Source organism: Apteryx rowi, unplaced genomic scaffold (genome assembly GCF_003343035.1).
Source record: "Apteryx rowi isolate R43461 unplaced genomic scaffold, aptRow1 scaffold_16, whole genome shotgun sequence".
Taxonomy (NCBI): Eukaryota; Metazoa; Chordata; class Aves; order Apterygiformes; family Apterygidae; genus Apteryx; species Apteryx rowi.
Genome location: NW_020447863.1, coordinates 3,620,775 through 3,636,270, shown reverse-complemented (window position 1 = coordinate 3,636,270; position 15,496 = coordinate 3,620,775). Strand labels below are relative to the sequence as shown.

General features: G+C 48.0%; 1 protein-coding gene across 1 annotated transcript; it reads right to left on the bottom strand.

Moving 5' to 3' along the window:
• Window positions 1-258: 258 nt before the first annotated feature.
• Window positions 259-13,997, bottom strand: TNFSF15 (TNF superfamily member 15). Its single transcript, XM_026059746.1, has 4 exons — window positions 13,800-13,997; window positions 6,880-6,931; window positions 6,205-6,252; window positions 259-686 (listed from the first exon to the last, which is right to left on the bottom strand). The coding sequence occupies exons 1-4, from the start codon at window positions 13,995-13,997 to the stop codon at window positions 259-261; spliced, it is 726 nt and encodes a 241-aa protein (XP_025915531.1).
• Window positions 13,998-15,496: the final 1,499 nt, after the last annotated feature.

The window sequence follows — 15,496 nt, the reverse complement described above, 5'->3', positions numbered from 1 at the left end:
TTTTAGCTGCAAATATATTCCCCCCCCCTCCCCGAGTTCAATTTTTCTGGGGCTTTTCGGGTTGCTTCCATTCAGCCTGCAGCTTCAGCTTTCCCTGCCCCTTAATTTAAGGATACAGGGGATGCTGGGCTGCAGGCGAGGGACAGTGCAGAATGTTCACAGCACAGAGCAGCGCCCCGAGCTGCGCTCATAGAGTCGAGGTTGAGCAAGCGAGGTCGGGACCTGGGAGGGAAGCCCCTGCTAGCTGCTGCCAGAGCCCTACAGTAAAAAAGCACCGAAGAAAGTTTTGTGCTCCTTAGTATAATCAACCAGCTTGATGTCACTGACGTTGACCATCAGTTTGTCCCCTGCTTCTAGGGAAACCACAGCGCCTAGATAAATAGGCTGGAACCAGTTGATTCCTTTTTCACTGAGGGTCTTGGTGCCAGTCAGCAGCTGGGTGGGCTCGGGGTAACTGTCAGTGACTTTGGTGATGATCTCAGTAACAGAATTTGTTTTACTGGAACTTCCAATGGGCCCTCGGAAAGTGACCTGAGCATAGACATAGTAGTCCCCAGACACAGGTATCACCAGTGCGTTGCTGAAATAACTCAGGTTGTTCTTGGTAAAGGCCAAGCCGCGCTTGTCTTCCCACTGGAGGATCGGCAGCTGGTTTCCCATGGTGTTGGCAAGGTCTTGTCTCTTCACTGAGGACGAAAGAGGGAGAAGAGATCAGTTAGTTGGTTATGGCCGGGGAGATAGTGCTGGCTGTACTGCGGGTGCTGCGTGTGCTCCGAGAGCCGATCTCTACTCCAAAGGGCAAGCAAGTTAAATAACAAGGCAATCAAAATGCTAGGGGAGAAATGTTCCTGTATTATGGGCAGAAAACTGAGGCAGACTTGGCTGCAGGCTGGACTGTCGAGCAATAACTGGCCTGGGCATGGTCATGTAAAGGGGACTATTGCTGGATGGAGGAGACTCTGGGCCACCATAGCAATCAGGAGCCAAAATTTTGGTGTGCTTTTAGAAGACCTTGGCCAGAGCAGGTTGGTTGAAACCATCCTTTCTAATGGCCAAGTCTCACAGTACTATGGGACTTTACCCTGCAGGTCTGGGATGCTATCTTACCTATTTGCAGAGTATAAACCTTACCTTTAAGTGAAACCATCACTGGGACAGTTGTACAAATGGGTACGTGTCCGTACCTAATGGTTGAGGACAGTAATAAAAGACACTGGAGCAACATATTCTTCACTGGAGATGGATTGTAACTATGCTAGTGTCAGCGTAGTGCTAACAGAGAACAATAAACACTGTTGTGCTTACGAAAGTTTCACAATGACCGGAAGGAAAGAAAGCCAGTCATCCCAAACTATCACTGGACACTGAGGCATTTGAACTTTTCTTCCTGCCAAGCTGCTTCTGAAGGACAGAGACAAGGTTCATAAGCCTTTGCCTCAAACTTTTGGTTTCGTGTGTGCACAATGAAACCTCTCGCTCTGGAATTGCTTTTGGTTTACTGCTGTCCTTTCATTTTACCAAAAACCCAGAAGATCCCACTGTGCTTCCAGTTCCCAGAACAACACATTATATTCAAACACAGTTAGATCCCAACTTTTTTTTTTTTTTTATGTTTTGATGGAATAAAACACTAGGTTTGGTGTACTACCCTCAGCTTTCCTCCAGGTTTTTTCCCAGGCTTGTGGATAACTGACTATTTACAGAGCTCAGATCCTGCCCCTAGCATTGGTCTGATCCAAGCAGGGGGCTGGGAACTGCTGTCCTCCTGCTCCCTTCACCTCTCCTTCATCGTTTCAATTTTGGCTCGCACTACAGCCAGAAGAAGAAGCCCTAGCACTTATTCATTGTATGTGCAAGGGAGCAGAAGAGTTTCCTCTGCCCCTTAGTGACTGCCACACAAAAACATTGCAGTAAAACAGGCAGCTGAGACAGGGAAATAAAAAAGAAAGAGGAAAAACCCATGAGATTCTACCATGTATTAAAAGGAACTTGTAAAGTCAACGTTAAATGCCAAGAAAGACGGAAGCAGCTGATTTCCAGGAAACTAGACCTTTTTCTTTTTTGTGAGCTTGAGTTAATATTTAGAGGTGATTTTCAGTCTGTATTTGGGCAGGTGTGCGTGGGCAGGGAGGTAAACTGAATGCAGGTGAGGAAAAGCTTTGAAATGCTCTTGGCAATAACCATTTCGTTTATCCTGAGTGAAATGAGATTCAGAAAAACTAATGGACTTGGCTCCCAGCGATGTCCTTTTTCCCCCTCTTTTCCGGCAATAGATAATCCATAAGGAGACAAGGAGGTGTTAGGAGTGCTGTATGTTCTCTGAGCTGCACAGCACAAGAACGGCTTTTCTCAGCCTGCCTGTCAGCGGTGCTGAAGTATTAAATCTTTCTGATCTTTCCCTAGGAGTCAAAGCACACGAGAGTATTTCTGCATGGGTGAATGATAGGGATTGTGATAACAAGCCAAGCTAAATTAAGAGCATTACAAGGACTCTGTGATGCTTTGAGCCAATGAAGCTGTGCCTGAAAGAGAGGAATGAAAGAAAGCGAAAGTAATTGTGGTCTGCCTTCACCCTCATCTACCTCTAGGGTGTCTAGGGACTAGACTGAGTCCTGGCAAAAGCTAAAGCAGCATTTGGGTCCTTGTAAGGTTTATTGGTTTATCACAACTTGCAGTAAAACCTCTCAAAGATGAGGTAGTAGCAGGGGAAAGCTGCTTTGCCACGGAAAGGACCAGAAAAGATTAGAAAATTTCCAGAAAACACCCCGGGCTCTTTTCCATCTTGGCAAGTTTGGGGAAAAATCGAGGAGAATCTGCACGTGAAATGTTTTCTCTCCATGTACAATGACGCATTTAAAATGTCAGTGACACTCAATTCTTCAATGTTTTCTTATAACTAAGAAGCAACTCAGATGAAGTACGTGATTTCATAACCTCTAGAATTAGGCAACTCTAAGTTTTATAACTATAACCTTCCTTTTAGGTTAGAGCTCATTGTATTAATGCTCTCTATTTTCAGACTAATTTTTTCCATGTTTTAGGGACATGTCAAGAGGCAAAATGCATGTTCAAGTGCCTTTGAGACAATATCATTCCTTTTCTAACAATAGCTGTATTAGTCATGTATTTATTGCACAAATATATGCAGCAGTACTTCCTGCAAATACACATACTATGCTCCTTCTTAAAAAGTAAATAAAATCTGCTTTTCACGAGAGCTTAAAAGCTATGGTTACTTCAGCTTTTTCATGTGTTTTTCACTTTTTGCATCCCATGCACATGAAATTTCTTTTTTTCCCCCCCAAATCCCTTTTGGTTTAGTCCCCTGCTGGGGAATCCTTTCACCTAGCAGCTTTTGGGTGACTTTCTCGTGTTGTATTGGTGAACTTCTGGGGTCCTACATTGCACTGCCCTCACCAGTGCGAGTCTGATGCTGAACGCAGTCCTTCAAGGGCAGATTTCTGGTCTCAGCAAGAGACTAGGGTCTGAATCTCCTATACAGGAAGGCTCTTTTACAACACGTACTACAATGCCTAGTGGCTGAAGGATCTCGGAGCTGTTCAAGATTGTGCCCTGACAGTTTAATGACTGACCTTAAAAGGTCACTATATCCCACCATGAGGTGGAACCAGAAAGTGATTTTTTTGCCCAGATTTTGTGGAGAGCTCAGACACTATTGCAGCAGGATAAGTGCTAGGCAAATACTTGATGGGGTTCCCCGTACTGCCACCAGCTACAACAGAGTTCATCCAGCTGGCTGGTGGCAAGGAGGAATAGGCACTGATCTGCATCCTGACTTGAACTGCAGCCAAGTAAGGGAGGGGATGGTGGCATGGCACGTTGCAGTCAGCACCGATAAATATAAAGCATTGCACAGGACAGAATGGGGATAGCCACCCAGGGAGGACATCTTGGTGCCAATGCGGAGGAGTTCAAAATGCTCCGTGTGTGTTAAAAAGGCCAAGAGCTTGTGGAGGGTTATTCATAAAGGAACATAGAACAAAACATCAAGTCATTCTACTACTGCTTAATTCGGGGGGCCATTTCCATACAAGTACTGTACTTAGTTCTCGTTCCCCTCACTCCTCTGCTCTCATCTTCAAAACATATATTTCTAAAACTAGAGAAGGATGGAGAGGAGCAGCCAGAGATCTGGAGGAGCTTTCCTATGAGGCAAGAGTATGTCAGTCTACTACTTTCACTTTCAAAAAGGTGCCTGAAGTGGGGTATGTAACAAAGCTCTAAAGATTAAATGTTTCCTTTTCACTTTCTATGCACCATTCACTGTTTCTGAGAATAGAAAAACAAGGCGGCACCCAAGAAATTATTACTGCACAAGTTTAAGGCAAAGAACAGAAAGTACTTTCTGATGTGTGTTGCATCATTAAGCTGGGGAACTCATTGCTGTAGGATACCATAGAGGCCAAAAATCTGCTTGAGGTCAAAAAAGGATTAGCTAAATTCATGGAAGTTAGGTTCTCTGATAGCTATGTAATGAGGCAGTCTGGATGCAGCCTTCAGCTCCAACCCCCAATTCCCCATTGTACAGAAAAGGAGCAAGAACCGCCTAAGCACCTCTGCTTGGCCAAAGCTGCTGGGTACAGGACACCGAGCTGGGTCAGACCAAGCTCTGTCACTCCTACAGTCAAGGCTTGGATGTTTCCAGTGTTATAGGAAACTTTCAAAATGCCACTAGCTTTTTCCTTTTCAGGCTCCTTGCTATGGCCAACAGTGACTAGGCCCAAATGGCAGGCTAAGGAGGACACTGTCCTGTGGAGTCTGCTGAGGAAGGGACTTCTAAGTACCTTTTGCAAGTGGAGGGCCTGAGGAAATTTGAAGCAAACTGCTGGGTGCTTCCCAGAGGTAACTGGATTTTTGTGCAACCTAGGGAACTTCCCCATCAGCAGAGCAGTGTTTTGGCTGCTTTTCTGAGTCAGCTGCACTGGGAATGTCTGGGTTTCTCTGTCACGCAGAAGCGGAAGTCCAAAGGACCTTTATTAGTAGACCTGGTCCTCTTGCTCTTGCAAACTTGCATTTAAGCACAGATGTTTTGAGCAAGGATGGGACAGTTTTGGGGTGCTGATAACCTGCATAGAAAAGGGGACAGGACGTAGGATGTGTGCTGGCAAGGAACTTGTGGACGAGAGAGAACAAATCATGCTCTCTTGGAATTGGCCCAGATGTACTGATCTCTTTAGCATTGTTTGTAAATTCAGCTGAAGCTTCATGCACCTTCTTGCATGCTTGAAGTTACTAAGTGCTCCCCTGGAACAGCACACAGTTTTGGAGGAGCACCTGCAGTGAGCTGTATTTTGGGGAGATATAAATTGCTTTATACAGGAGAGGTTCAGAGCAGTCAGAGCCCTTCAGCGCTCAACCCCATCCCCGTGGGAACCAGCTGTGCACTTATTCCTCTTCTCTGGTAATCCCTGAATTTTCCAAGAGGGTGGAGCTGGCTAGGATGGGGGATGGCTCAGGACAGTGTCCTTGATGTAACGCCAACTGCACTTTCAAGGCAGAGGTGCTGAGATGGCAGCCTTTCAAATGCTGTCTGCCCCTCAAAAAAGTATGATTATCCCCCCTCCATGACAGTGCTGTGAGATATTGCCTTCCTCTTCCTCGTGTAGATAGGGGCTCAAAGAGGTTTAGCTAGGCCTAAACCTTCCCTTGCTTCCTCAGATGTGGTTCAGAGGTGTCCTCACCAAAAACAGGAGGTTGTTTTGTGGGAATATGATGCGTGTGAACTGAGTCAGGACTTACAAAAAAAAAGGGGGGGGGCCTGAAAACCGACCTTTTTTGACCTGATTTTGCTTCCAAACTGGTAGTTCTTCCTGATTCACAGTGGTGTGAGGGCTCTCTTGAGTTTTGGCATTGATTTTTCCAGCAGAGCTCAACAGATCACTAAAATACCAGGTGCTTATTTAAGCTCAGTTACAAGAGCTGGCCTGAGTGCTTGTTTCATTGAAAAAAACCAACCCCGAAAAGCGGCAATGTTTCAACTACCAACTTCTGTAGACCATTTTACACAAACGCAGACCCCAGTAAATCCTTTACGGTCAACAAAGCCAAGCTGATAACTATCTTTTCCGTGTTTCCTGGCCTGCAACACCTGATCCTATCAGACCCGTGTGAACTGAGATCATTTGCATTGCAAAATCTGCTGTAAAACCCGAGGGAAACGCTTCGTTTTTGAACAAACATTACCTGTCAGGTGTGCTCTTGGCTTTTCTGCACTGGAAAGCATATCCGTACCTAAGAGGGGAAAGAAGAAAAAGGTGTGAAAGGATGTTTGCTGCTCTTCAAATCAATCAGAGGTGAGCAGCGATCCTTCCCCAGAGGAAACGTCTGCAGCCTCTTTCCATTTCCTCATACGTCTGCGCAGGGATTTATTTACTGTGACTGTTTATTGACATAGGCAGGCGTTGCGGTAATAAAATGCCTTTGCAAACGACTGAGCTTGTCAGTCCCACTGCGGCACTGAACGTGAGGCTTCGACAGCACAAATTGCAGCAGCGTCTTAGTGCAAAGTGCCGGAAGGTGGGAGGGAGGGAAGTGGGGGGCCGAGCTCGCCCGCGCTCGGATGGGATCGCGGCGTGCACAGGCTCCCTTGCATCCGTGCTTTTGCCGTGCCCTCAGTTCAGAAATGCTTAACCTTAACCTATGGCTCGGTTCTGTCCTGTCTACTTGACTCTCGTGGCCTGGGTTTTTGCCCGCGGTCTGCCCTGACCTGTGGCTTGGGAGAAATTTGGGTGGTGAAAGCGGAGGGCGGGTGGGAAGGTGTCTGCCCTCAGGTGCATTGCAGCAGGCTGCTGCAGCAGTGATTGCAAAACCCCAGTGAACAGCGGTGTTTTGGATGGTGGGAAGGATGGACAAACTTACCAGTAGTCAGCGCCCGCTGCCTCAGAAACCGAGAGCCCCTCTCATCCGCAACCTGCAGGAGAGAGTTGCAAGCAGTTAGCTTCCAGTGCTCGGGCTCCAGACGTGCACTAAATCCACAGAGAAGTCCTGTCTGAATTATCCCAGAAAACAGCTTATGTTTCAGTAAAGGTTTCGTGTAAAAGGACAAGCTTTGTTCCCTTGCAAGAACTTTCTGCTGTCAGCTCGAAACCACCTACGTCTCAGCAAAGGTGCGAAGGACGGGACCTGGGGGCCTGTGGTTGTCGCCGTGTTCAACTCTGTGCTTGGTCGGAGGCTGAACAGGCCCTCGGCACGACTGAGGAAGGCTTGCCGTAACATGCCAATGTAAAATAGCCCTCACTAGCCATCCTTTGGGACGGCGCGTCCCTCCAGCACCGCTGGAGCATTAGAGATCTCCTCTGGCCTTTGCTCCGCGCAATGAAGTGGCAAACAGAAGTCAGGGCACGGCAAAGTGAGAGATTCCTCTTGTCTGAAAGCTCGGGAGGGCTGAGCCTTAGCTGGCGCTCATAACACCAGTGAAGAGAGTTACTGAGGTGTCTCAGCTGGCCTCTTGCTCGCTTTCCTTTACGTTGTTTCAGACTGCAAGCCTATGTTTTAGGTCCTTCTTGAATTTTGGATAGTCTTCTAGGAAGACAGACAGGAGCTGAACAGGTTGGAGACTGCAGCTGGCAGAGACCTGAGCCCCACGGCACGCTGGCACTTAACCGAGGAACCGCAGGACCGGCTTGCATTTACTTGCTTCCTAAATTTTCCTCTAGAGCTTAGCACCACAAGGCTCATCGCGCAACCCCGCGCGAACACCCAGTTACACGGCAGAAGCGCATGGCCCTGGGCAGCGCCAGGCAGTAATGACGTTTATGTAGAGCAGCTCAAAGCAAAGCTGGGTTTGTCTATCACACGCCTGCCAGGGCTGGTCCTTCCTCAGTCACCCTCTGACACAGCCCGCGGCTCCTTGCCAGGTACCGGTCCTCTTAACGCAGGCTGTGAATCACAGCTCCGAACTGAGGGAATTAGGCTGCGTGAAGCTGAGCGTAGATCTGGCCTACGCTAGGTGTGTGGAGCACTGAAGCAACAGCATCCCTTAGGCTTTCCGCAGGGCACAGCTTATTGCAGGTCTGTGCCGACGGCCCGGTTGCGGAAAGTGGGGAGATGGTGTTGTGCAGCCAGCTCAGCCTGCGGGACCTGGGCTGTCGGGAACCCCAACCACACAGCATCTGTCAGGAACGTGCTTGTGTTGTGCGGTGTGTTTTGTAGGCAGCTACGATAAATAGATTTTTCTGTACGTTGAATAGAGTAAACTGCCACCGATCAACTCTCAGTTAAGAATGTGATGCACATCAGCTAACACACAGGCTGAAATAATATCAACTTGTAGATAACTAGGATATCTCCTGGTGGCTCTGTCTCATGCAACTTCAAACAATACAAGTAAAGTAGAAAATAGAAAATTTGTGCTGGCCGGGGCAAGAAGGGGTTGGGGTGGAGTCAGACGATCTGGGTTTGGGGACTGGTACCTGCTCCAATGAGCCAAAGAATTTTAATGTCTCACTAACAGCAAACATCTGTGCGCTCTGTAATATCTTGCAGATTAACTGTCAGTTCTAATGGCTCCAGCACACTGGAAAAAAATGGGCAAGGAAAACAGCAGGGCAAATTCTATCTTTTTTCCTTTCCCACCTGTCCGTGTGTTTGCCCCAGTTGCAGGAACACGTTGTCCTGCARGCAATGTCATGCAGAGGAGACGGGGCTGTGACAGTGCCTCAGTGTGTGGTTGACAGAGAGGAATGGTGTTGAGCTGTGGATGAGATGTCTGGGCCTTTCGTTATGACTAATGACTTTCTCTGAGGTCCTATCTGCTTGTGGTGGTGTCTAAACATGACTATTTTTTGATGCACCACAAAGTCATAGCCAGGTGACTTTGTCCTTCTTCTGGTGGGAAGCTTGAAATCACTGCGGAGGACTTCTCTCCATCACTCCCCCTCGCTCTGGGACAGATGCACATGCCTATGAGTGTATTTATCTATCTACACTGTTATCTATGTGACATTGCCTACGTATTTATCAAGTTACATATTTTCTAGCGATGCTAAGTACCGTAATGAGCTACAAATCAATCACAAACCTACATTTAATCATGTAACTTCAGTGGGACTACTTATGTATTTATAGCCAACCTGTGCTTAAGTACTTTGTTCAACTTAGACTTGGCAATACAAGAAGTAGCGATGGGAAAACAGGAAGGATCTTGAGAAGAATCTTGCTTCTCGCTATCAAAAACTCCAGAATGTTTTTTAACTGAAAACTATGAGGAAGCTTTCTGTGCAACCTTAATTTACTTATTTCCAGAAAACTGGAAATAAGATGGAAACTCCAGCTGCAGTAGCTGTATTTCTAGATGCTAAAGGACAGTATGGTGCAGTAGATAGAGCAGGGTACTGGGATGTGTGAAATTATTCTGACGCTTGGCAAAAGCATGGTTTTTCCCTAACAGTACTGTTTGATAAGGATACAGGCCTCCTAAACCTCCAATGTAAAATATTTTAGCATGTAAAAGTGCTATGTAATAGCAAGGTATTAGTAATATTTGTCCTAAATAGGCATGGAAATTGTACATGTTTGGTGTGGATGTGGTGTATAAAGAGTTTTCAAGCAGAAAGATGTGGTGGAAAGCTAAGCAGCATGAGACAGTAGAGAGAAACCATTTACACAGTGGTTTTCTYTATTCTCCTTTCTGGCTTAGCTGTGATTCTGAAAAGTTCACAGCAAGGCTTCAATTTTCCCTTTGGTTGCTGCGGAGACACTGTTAACCAGGGCTGAGTGATTTTGAAAATCCCACCACAGAGCTGACTTGGTGACAAAGGACTTCTCAAATGGCCAGCTCTAATCACTCTGAAGACTGTGGTCTGCAAAACACTTCTAGGTTGTTTTGATACCAAGAATGTCCAAAAGCCTCAGTGCACTTAGATCCACATAACACTAAAGCAAAAGAGAAGAGCTGAACATCCCCCGTTCACCCACTTTGCCTCTCCCACCTCCAGAAAGGGCTGGAGGTGTCCAACAGAGAACTGCACCGGGAAAAGCAGCTTGGCATTGGAGGCATAGAGATTAATAAGCAAAACTACCCCCAGCAGCTCCACCACTTTTTTTTAATCACATTTTTGTCATAAGACACAGTTTTACAGACAGGGTCTGTGTAGTGCGCCCATGATGCTCACACCCATGATTTTGCTAGCTCCACGGGTGCTATATAGAGCCTAGGTGAGGCATATTAGGTAGTGGCTGGTCTCATGATGGTGAAAACTAACCGCGAGCGGGGCATTTCCGCCGTGCAATGCAAAGAGCGCGGATGGGTGTGTGCCCAGGGCAGGTGTGTTTTGATTTTCCTAGCTTCTTTGCCCTGTAGGACCATATTCATCAAGCAGCAATGGTCAGTCAGGAGTTTTACTGGCATTAGCCTTTGGAAGGGAAGTCCCATGTTCCTGGGCCTAGATGAAACACTCCTCCCCAGGCACTTGTCCATCCTTATGCATCAGCAAGCCGTTTCAGCTTCTCCTTTCTGTTAGGGTAGACCATTAGGGCTTCTGACTCTGCACGAATATGGTTTTGCACTCTTTTTCTGCTCTCAGTTACTAGCTTTCTGGCTTGATCCTGTTGATATGGTAGAGAGATCGAGCCAGAGCTGCCAGCAGTTTAAAGTCTCTCTAGCCCTGCAGCAGCTCCCTTCTCCATTGCAAGACTGACATGGCACCTAGGCTTGTGTGCAATGCTTTGGATTGGGCTTGGATTGCATTTCCCTTTATACTGGGAATGCTGTCATGCTGCCATGCAAGCAAGCCCAAGTGCCAGCATGTGTGGGGTAGGACTCGGTGGTCTGTTTATGGGGTTAGTGGCATGGGTTGCTAAGGCAGCTGGAGATGTGCTCCTGGTTGCTGTGTCATTCCCCTCAGCAGATCTGCATGCTCAGACTGAAACTTGGCTCCCCTTTGGGGAAGGATGCACTGAAGTCTTAGCCCTTCCTCTGGAAATACACAGCCAGAGCCATTCACAGATTTTCTGCTAATAATCTAAGACATGAGTTATTTGCCTAGTGAACCCTATTTCCTCATCTTGATGTCTTAGAGCACAAAAGAAAATGACTGCTATCTCCAAAAGGGAAGCAATGTAGAGAGCCTGGAAGGTGTCCAAGAAAACCAGCATCAGACTTGAATTATTCATGCAAGGCACAGTATATCATGAGAGAAAGCCGGCAGTTCACACATGTTGCTTTAACAACATAACTTGCCCTGCTCTGTCCTGAATTGGCCATTTCTAGAGCAAAAGGTGAGTTTATACCCACTTAGAGGCAGAGTGTGACATCATGTGCACCCACACAAAAACAGAGATGAATAAACTGCCTCACCCCGCGGGCTAATCTAAGAGGCACACCCCTGTTGCACAACCCTTCGCTGGCTCCCTGTCTCCTCCTCCTTGCTCCAGGAAGAACCAGCGCAGGAATTTACTACGTCTGCTGTCTGCTTCTCGCTGCTCAGCTGTGCTAGTCCCTCCCAGGAGATGCTGGTGTTGGACCCCTCCCTTCTCCCAGGACCAGCCCAATTGCGCCGGCAAGCTGATATTCTGGCATGTGCGGCCGAGCTTGGTCCTGGGGCAATGAGAGGACTCCTYCCATTGCTCTCTGCTTGCTGCCTACAAGGGTCGGCAAGTGGACACACATCTGGTGCGAACTCATGCCTGCCCACCTGCTCCCAGCATGCCCAGGACATCCACAGTCCCCAAACTAGGGCCACCATCAGCATCTGGTCTCAACCTAGTCATCTTGGCTCAGGCTCTCAGCAGGGCATGTGAAGAAGGCATCCTTTAGCAATCCGGCTCTAACTCTTCCATTGCAGAGGGAAGTGCAAGACGACAAGACTCTAGCTTTTCYCAAGTGCTTTTAGACCCCAAAATGTTCCCCGTCGCCTGAATGAGGCTATGGCAGTGAGCTGGAGCTGCAGGGCTGAGTGCCCTTGCTCAGCCCGTGACACTCTTTGTGGGATTAAAAGAAAGCTGCACAGGAAGACACAAATGCCCACCTGCGCTCTGCTGCTGGAAAGCCCTGGCAACGCGGTCAGTAATCAGTGGAGCAAATGAAAGATTTGGTAAAAGCAGTATCCACTTTAATTGTAGCAGGGTGCTCCACCTACTTGGCTTGGCACAAGCACAGACGGCAGCAGGCCATCTCTGATGATTTTCTCTTCCTCTCTGGGATTTGCAAAGGCTGTAACTCATCTGATCTCCTTGTTACATCACTGGGGCAACACTATACGCTAATAATTCAGTGCATATGCATAGAAATACATTCTTGTGTCGTCCAGACTAGGGCACATCTGAAAGGTTTGCATTGCACCTTCCTCTCTTGCAAAGCCAAACTCATTCACAAAAATAGACTTTTTTCCACTAACTCTGCCAAACAGGGTCAAGAGCTAGGAATGTATTAGTCCTATCAAACAGGCTAGGATTTTATCACAATATCACTCCAAGATCCTTAAAAGAAATGAACTGAACCTCGTAGGATGAGGATATGAAAAGAAAGAGCGCTGCAGGTGTGACTGTGCACCCAGTCTAGCTGGTCTAACTAGCAATAACAGGAACAGGGCAGTAACATATACTTTTGCGTGTGCACGTATCCACCAAATGTGCCAGTCTAAGCTCCTGGGCAGGACTGTCACGTCCCCTTTCAGCTAAGCACAGTTATAAACGGGTGACATGTGAGATACTTGCTGCAGAACTCTGCTCCGGCGCGAGGCGCCAGCTGTGCGGACAGAAGGTCAAACTGAGGCTAGTCCTTCTCTGCACATCTGCGGGCGCACATGCACACAGCCACGGGCACAGCTGTCAGCCGAAACATCCGTAGGGAGAATGTTTGCCGGGATAGAAATTTGCCTTGGAGGCAACTTATTGACACCTTTTCTTTTGCTGTTTTGAAGCGAACATGGGACATTCAGGCTAGTTAATGAATTTCAGACCTGAAGCTAACATTCCTTCAAACCCTAATTCTTCAAACATATATGCATACGTCTTCCTTCAACCAGGGGCAGCCCCGTTGAACTCAAAGGCTACAGAAGGAACAGGCACCTGTTTGCAGGCTGCCACAGGCAGGAGCGAGGCAGTAGCGGAACAGCCCTGGAAGCAACCGCGCTAGCAAGCATGCGTTACTAGAAGCAAAATGAGTTTAGCTGCCTGTCAGAGAAAGACAGCTGAGAAGATCCTTGCATCTAGAGAAAGTTTGGATGGGGGATAAAAAGGAAGGGATGTAAATTTTAGCATCAYGCTTGGCAATTGTCCCAAACCGTATCTCAGCAGGAGTTTGCACTAACGATGCACCGCTGAGGACTCTGGCTGCCTCCCCCCGACGTACGCTGAGCGTTTGACCCACTGACATCAGCAGCGTAGTCAGCAGGTGTTTGCTGAAACACTACGTTGGTAGGTGAGGTCTCAGAGTTAATCTGAGAGTAGGGAGGGAAATGAGACATACTGCCCAAATCTGGCCGAAATCAGTGGAGGGACACTGATTTCCATCAACTAGTGATTTCTCTTAAAAGTTTTCTGCAGTCTGCCAAGAAAGTTTTCAAGTTGTACCTTGCACTGTGACCTTAGTGAAATTAAAGAGAAGAGGAACAAAAACCGTTAGTTAAAAAGAAAGACCAAGCAGAATAAACAAGATTTATCCCTAGCAGATTGGCTCTGTGCGCGGAAGAAGGCATCTAATAGGAAGTCTCTCAAGTTCTCCTAAATCACTCGCCTGTTAGAGGGAAAAAAGAGCTAAACAAACCCAACTCCCGAGGCGCTGGAAGCCGCTCTCTCCTTGTTGCAGTGTGGTAGGACAAAAAACAGCAGCCTCTTACCTGGTTGGAGCATGTGCTGGGGGCTCGGAGGTTTCCGGCCAGCAGATAGGCTGTGGGCAGTGCGAGGACCAGCACGGAGAGCAGGCACAGAAGCACACCGCATCGTATTTTCCTCAAATCCTCCTTGAGGTGCATCCCGGAGGCTTTGCCGGTCATAGCAGCCTCTTCCTCCAGAGCTATCTCTGCCACACGGTCCATGCCGGTGCCTGACGCGGGAGCTGCTGTTTCCTGAACGGGAGCGGGGAGCAGCAAAATCTCTTCTGGCTTCTGCCCTGCATGGAGACCCCCATTAAATAAGAGCTGCCTCGAGTGTGGGAAGGCACCGCACACACACACCCTCCCTCCCAAGGAATGCACCGCCTACAGTAGAAACCTAGCTCAGGGAAAGAGAGCACCGCGCTCCCCACGCTCCCCGAGGTGCCTGCTGCACGCCGCCGTCTGCCCTTTCCCCCCCCCTCCCTCCTCTYGCAGTGCAGAAGGAAGCTAGGAAAGTCCCAGTGGGTGGAACCAGGATAAACTCTGCTGCTGKGCTGGATAAGCTTGAAAGCTTTTCCGCATGGCAAAGGGAACATGAAACCAATGGGAGTGAAAGTGAGAAGCAGGGGGGAGAGCGAGGGTAAGCGGTGGAGACGAGAGCACCGTGCAGTGTCCTGGAGCGGAGCGGTTCCAGGGCAGCCCAAGGATGAAAGGAAAGAGGGTTTTAAGGAAGGCTGRGTTATTGCAAGCAACCCCATGAAGGGGCCTGATTCTCACGAGTGTTGCTTCATTCCTAGGTTTTAGCAGGATTTGCAGTGGACCGGAGGCTGCTCAGTACCTTTTGCAGCAAACAGTCCCAGATCAGGCCTAAAATAAGGTGCTTTGCATTCCTGCTGCTTTGGTTTTTCTCCTCTCTGGACTTATTTTCATGGGGTTTCCGCAGGTGCCTGTTATCACTACTTGGAAAGGGAAAAGTTGTGACCTTTCTGCACTCGGGAAGGTTGTGCGTGACATTATTTTATGAGCAGCTGCTGTCAGTGAAATCGAAAGGGCCTGTTGCCCATCAGCAAACCTGGGAGCTGCCGCGCTGCTGATTTCGGGACAAGCTCGGATGGCAGCTCTGCCYGGCTCGAGGGAGCTCCGCTCTCCTCCGACGGCTAGCGTGCGCGCTAACCCCGGGCCACACAGCGGTGGTCTGCCGGCCCTCCGCCTTCCTCGGCAGGGTCGAGGAAGGGCTTGGCAGAAACCTTCAYTGGAGATGTTGCCATTTAGATTTATCCGTTTTTTTGAAACTTTGAAATTTTTTCCCAGGAAAGCATGGTCTCATCAAAACTGAAACTCTCTTTGATTTATACACACACGCACATGCTTATGTCCACAAACTTCTCCTTTTTCRCTGGGTAGAGAAACAGGCTGGAAATATTTTTCTTTTTTTTTTTCTCTCTGATTGAGACAGAAACAACTTTTGGTTTCCCCCACCCCGTGATCTAAAAATAGTTCAGATTTGTGTTATTAAAAACATTTTGTCAAAGACAGAAAAATGTCTATTTTCTCATGTCCCAATCTCCTTGCTACTCCCAATACTGGGAGAGGAAGGACAGGACGAGATAGCTGGTAAAGCACTGAAGGATGTGCGCTCTAATCCGAGCCAAGCCACATAGCTCCTAGGAGACCTTGGACAAGTCGCCGACTTTGTTTCCTTCTCTAATCTGTTATTTGCC

Coding starts and splice junctions, on each gene's coding strand:
- TNFSF15 (XM_026059746.1), bottom strand. CDS start 13,997: ATGGACCGTGTGGCAGAGATAGCTCTGGAGGAAGAGGCTGCTATGACC. Junction 6,932..13,799: donor CCAGCACATGCTCCAACCAG/GTAAGAGGCTGC, acceptor TCTCTCCTGCAG/GTTGCGGATGAGAGGGGCTC. Junction 687..6,204: donor GCCAAGAGCACACCTGACAG/GTAATGTTTGTT, acceptor TTTCGTCCTCAG/TGAAGAGACAAGACCTTGCC.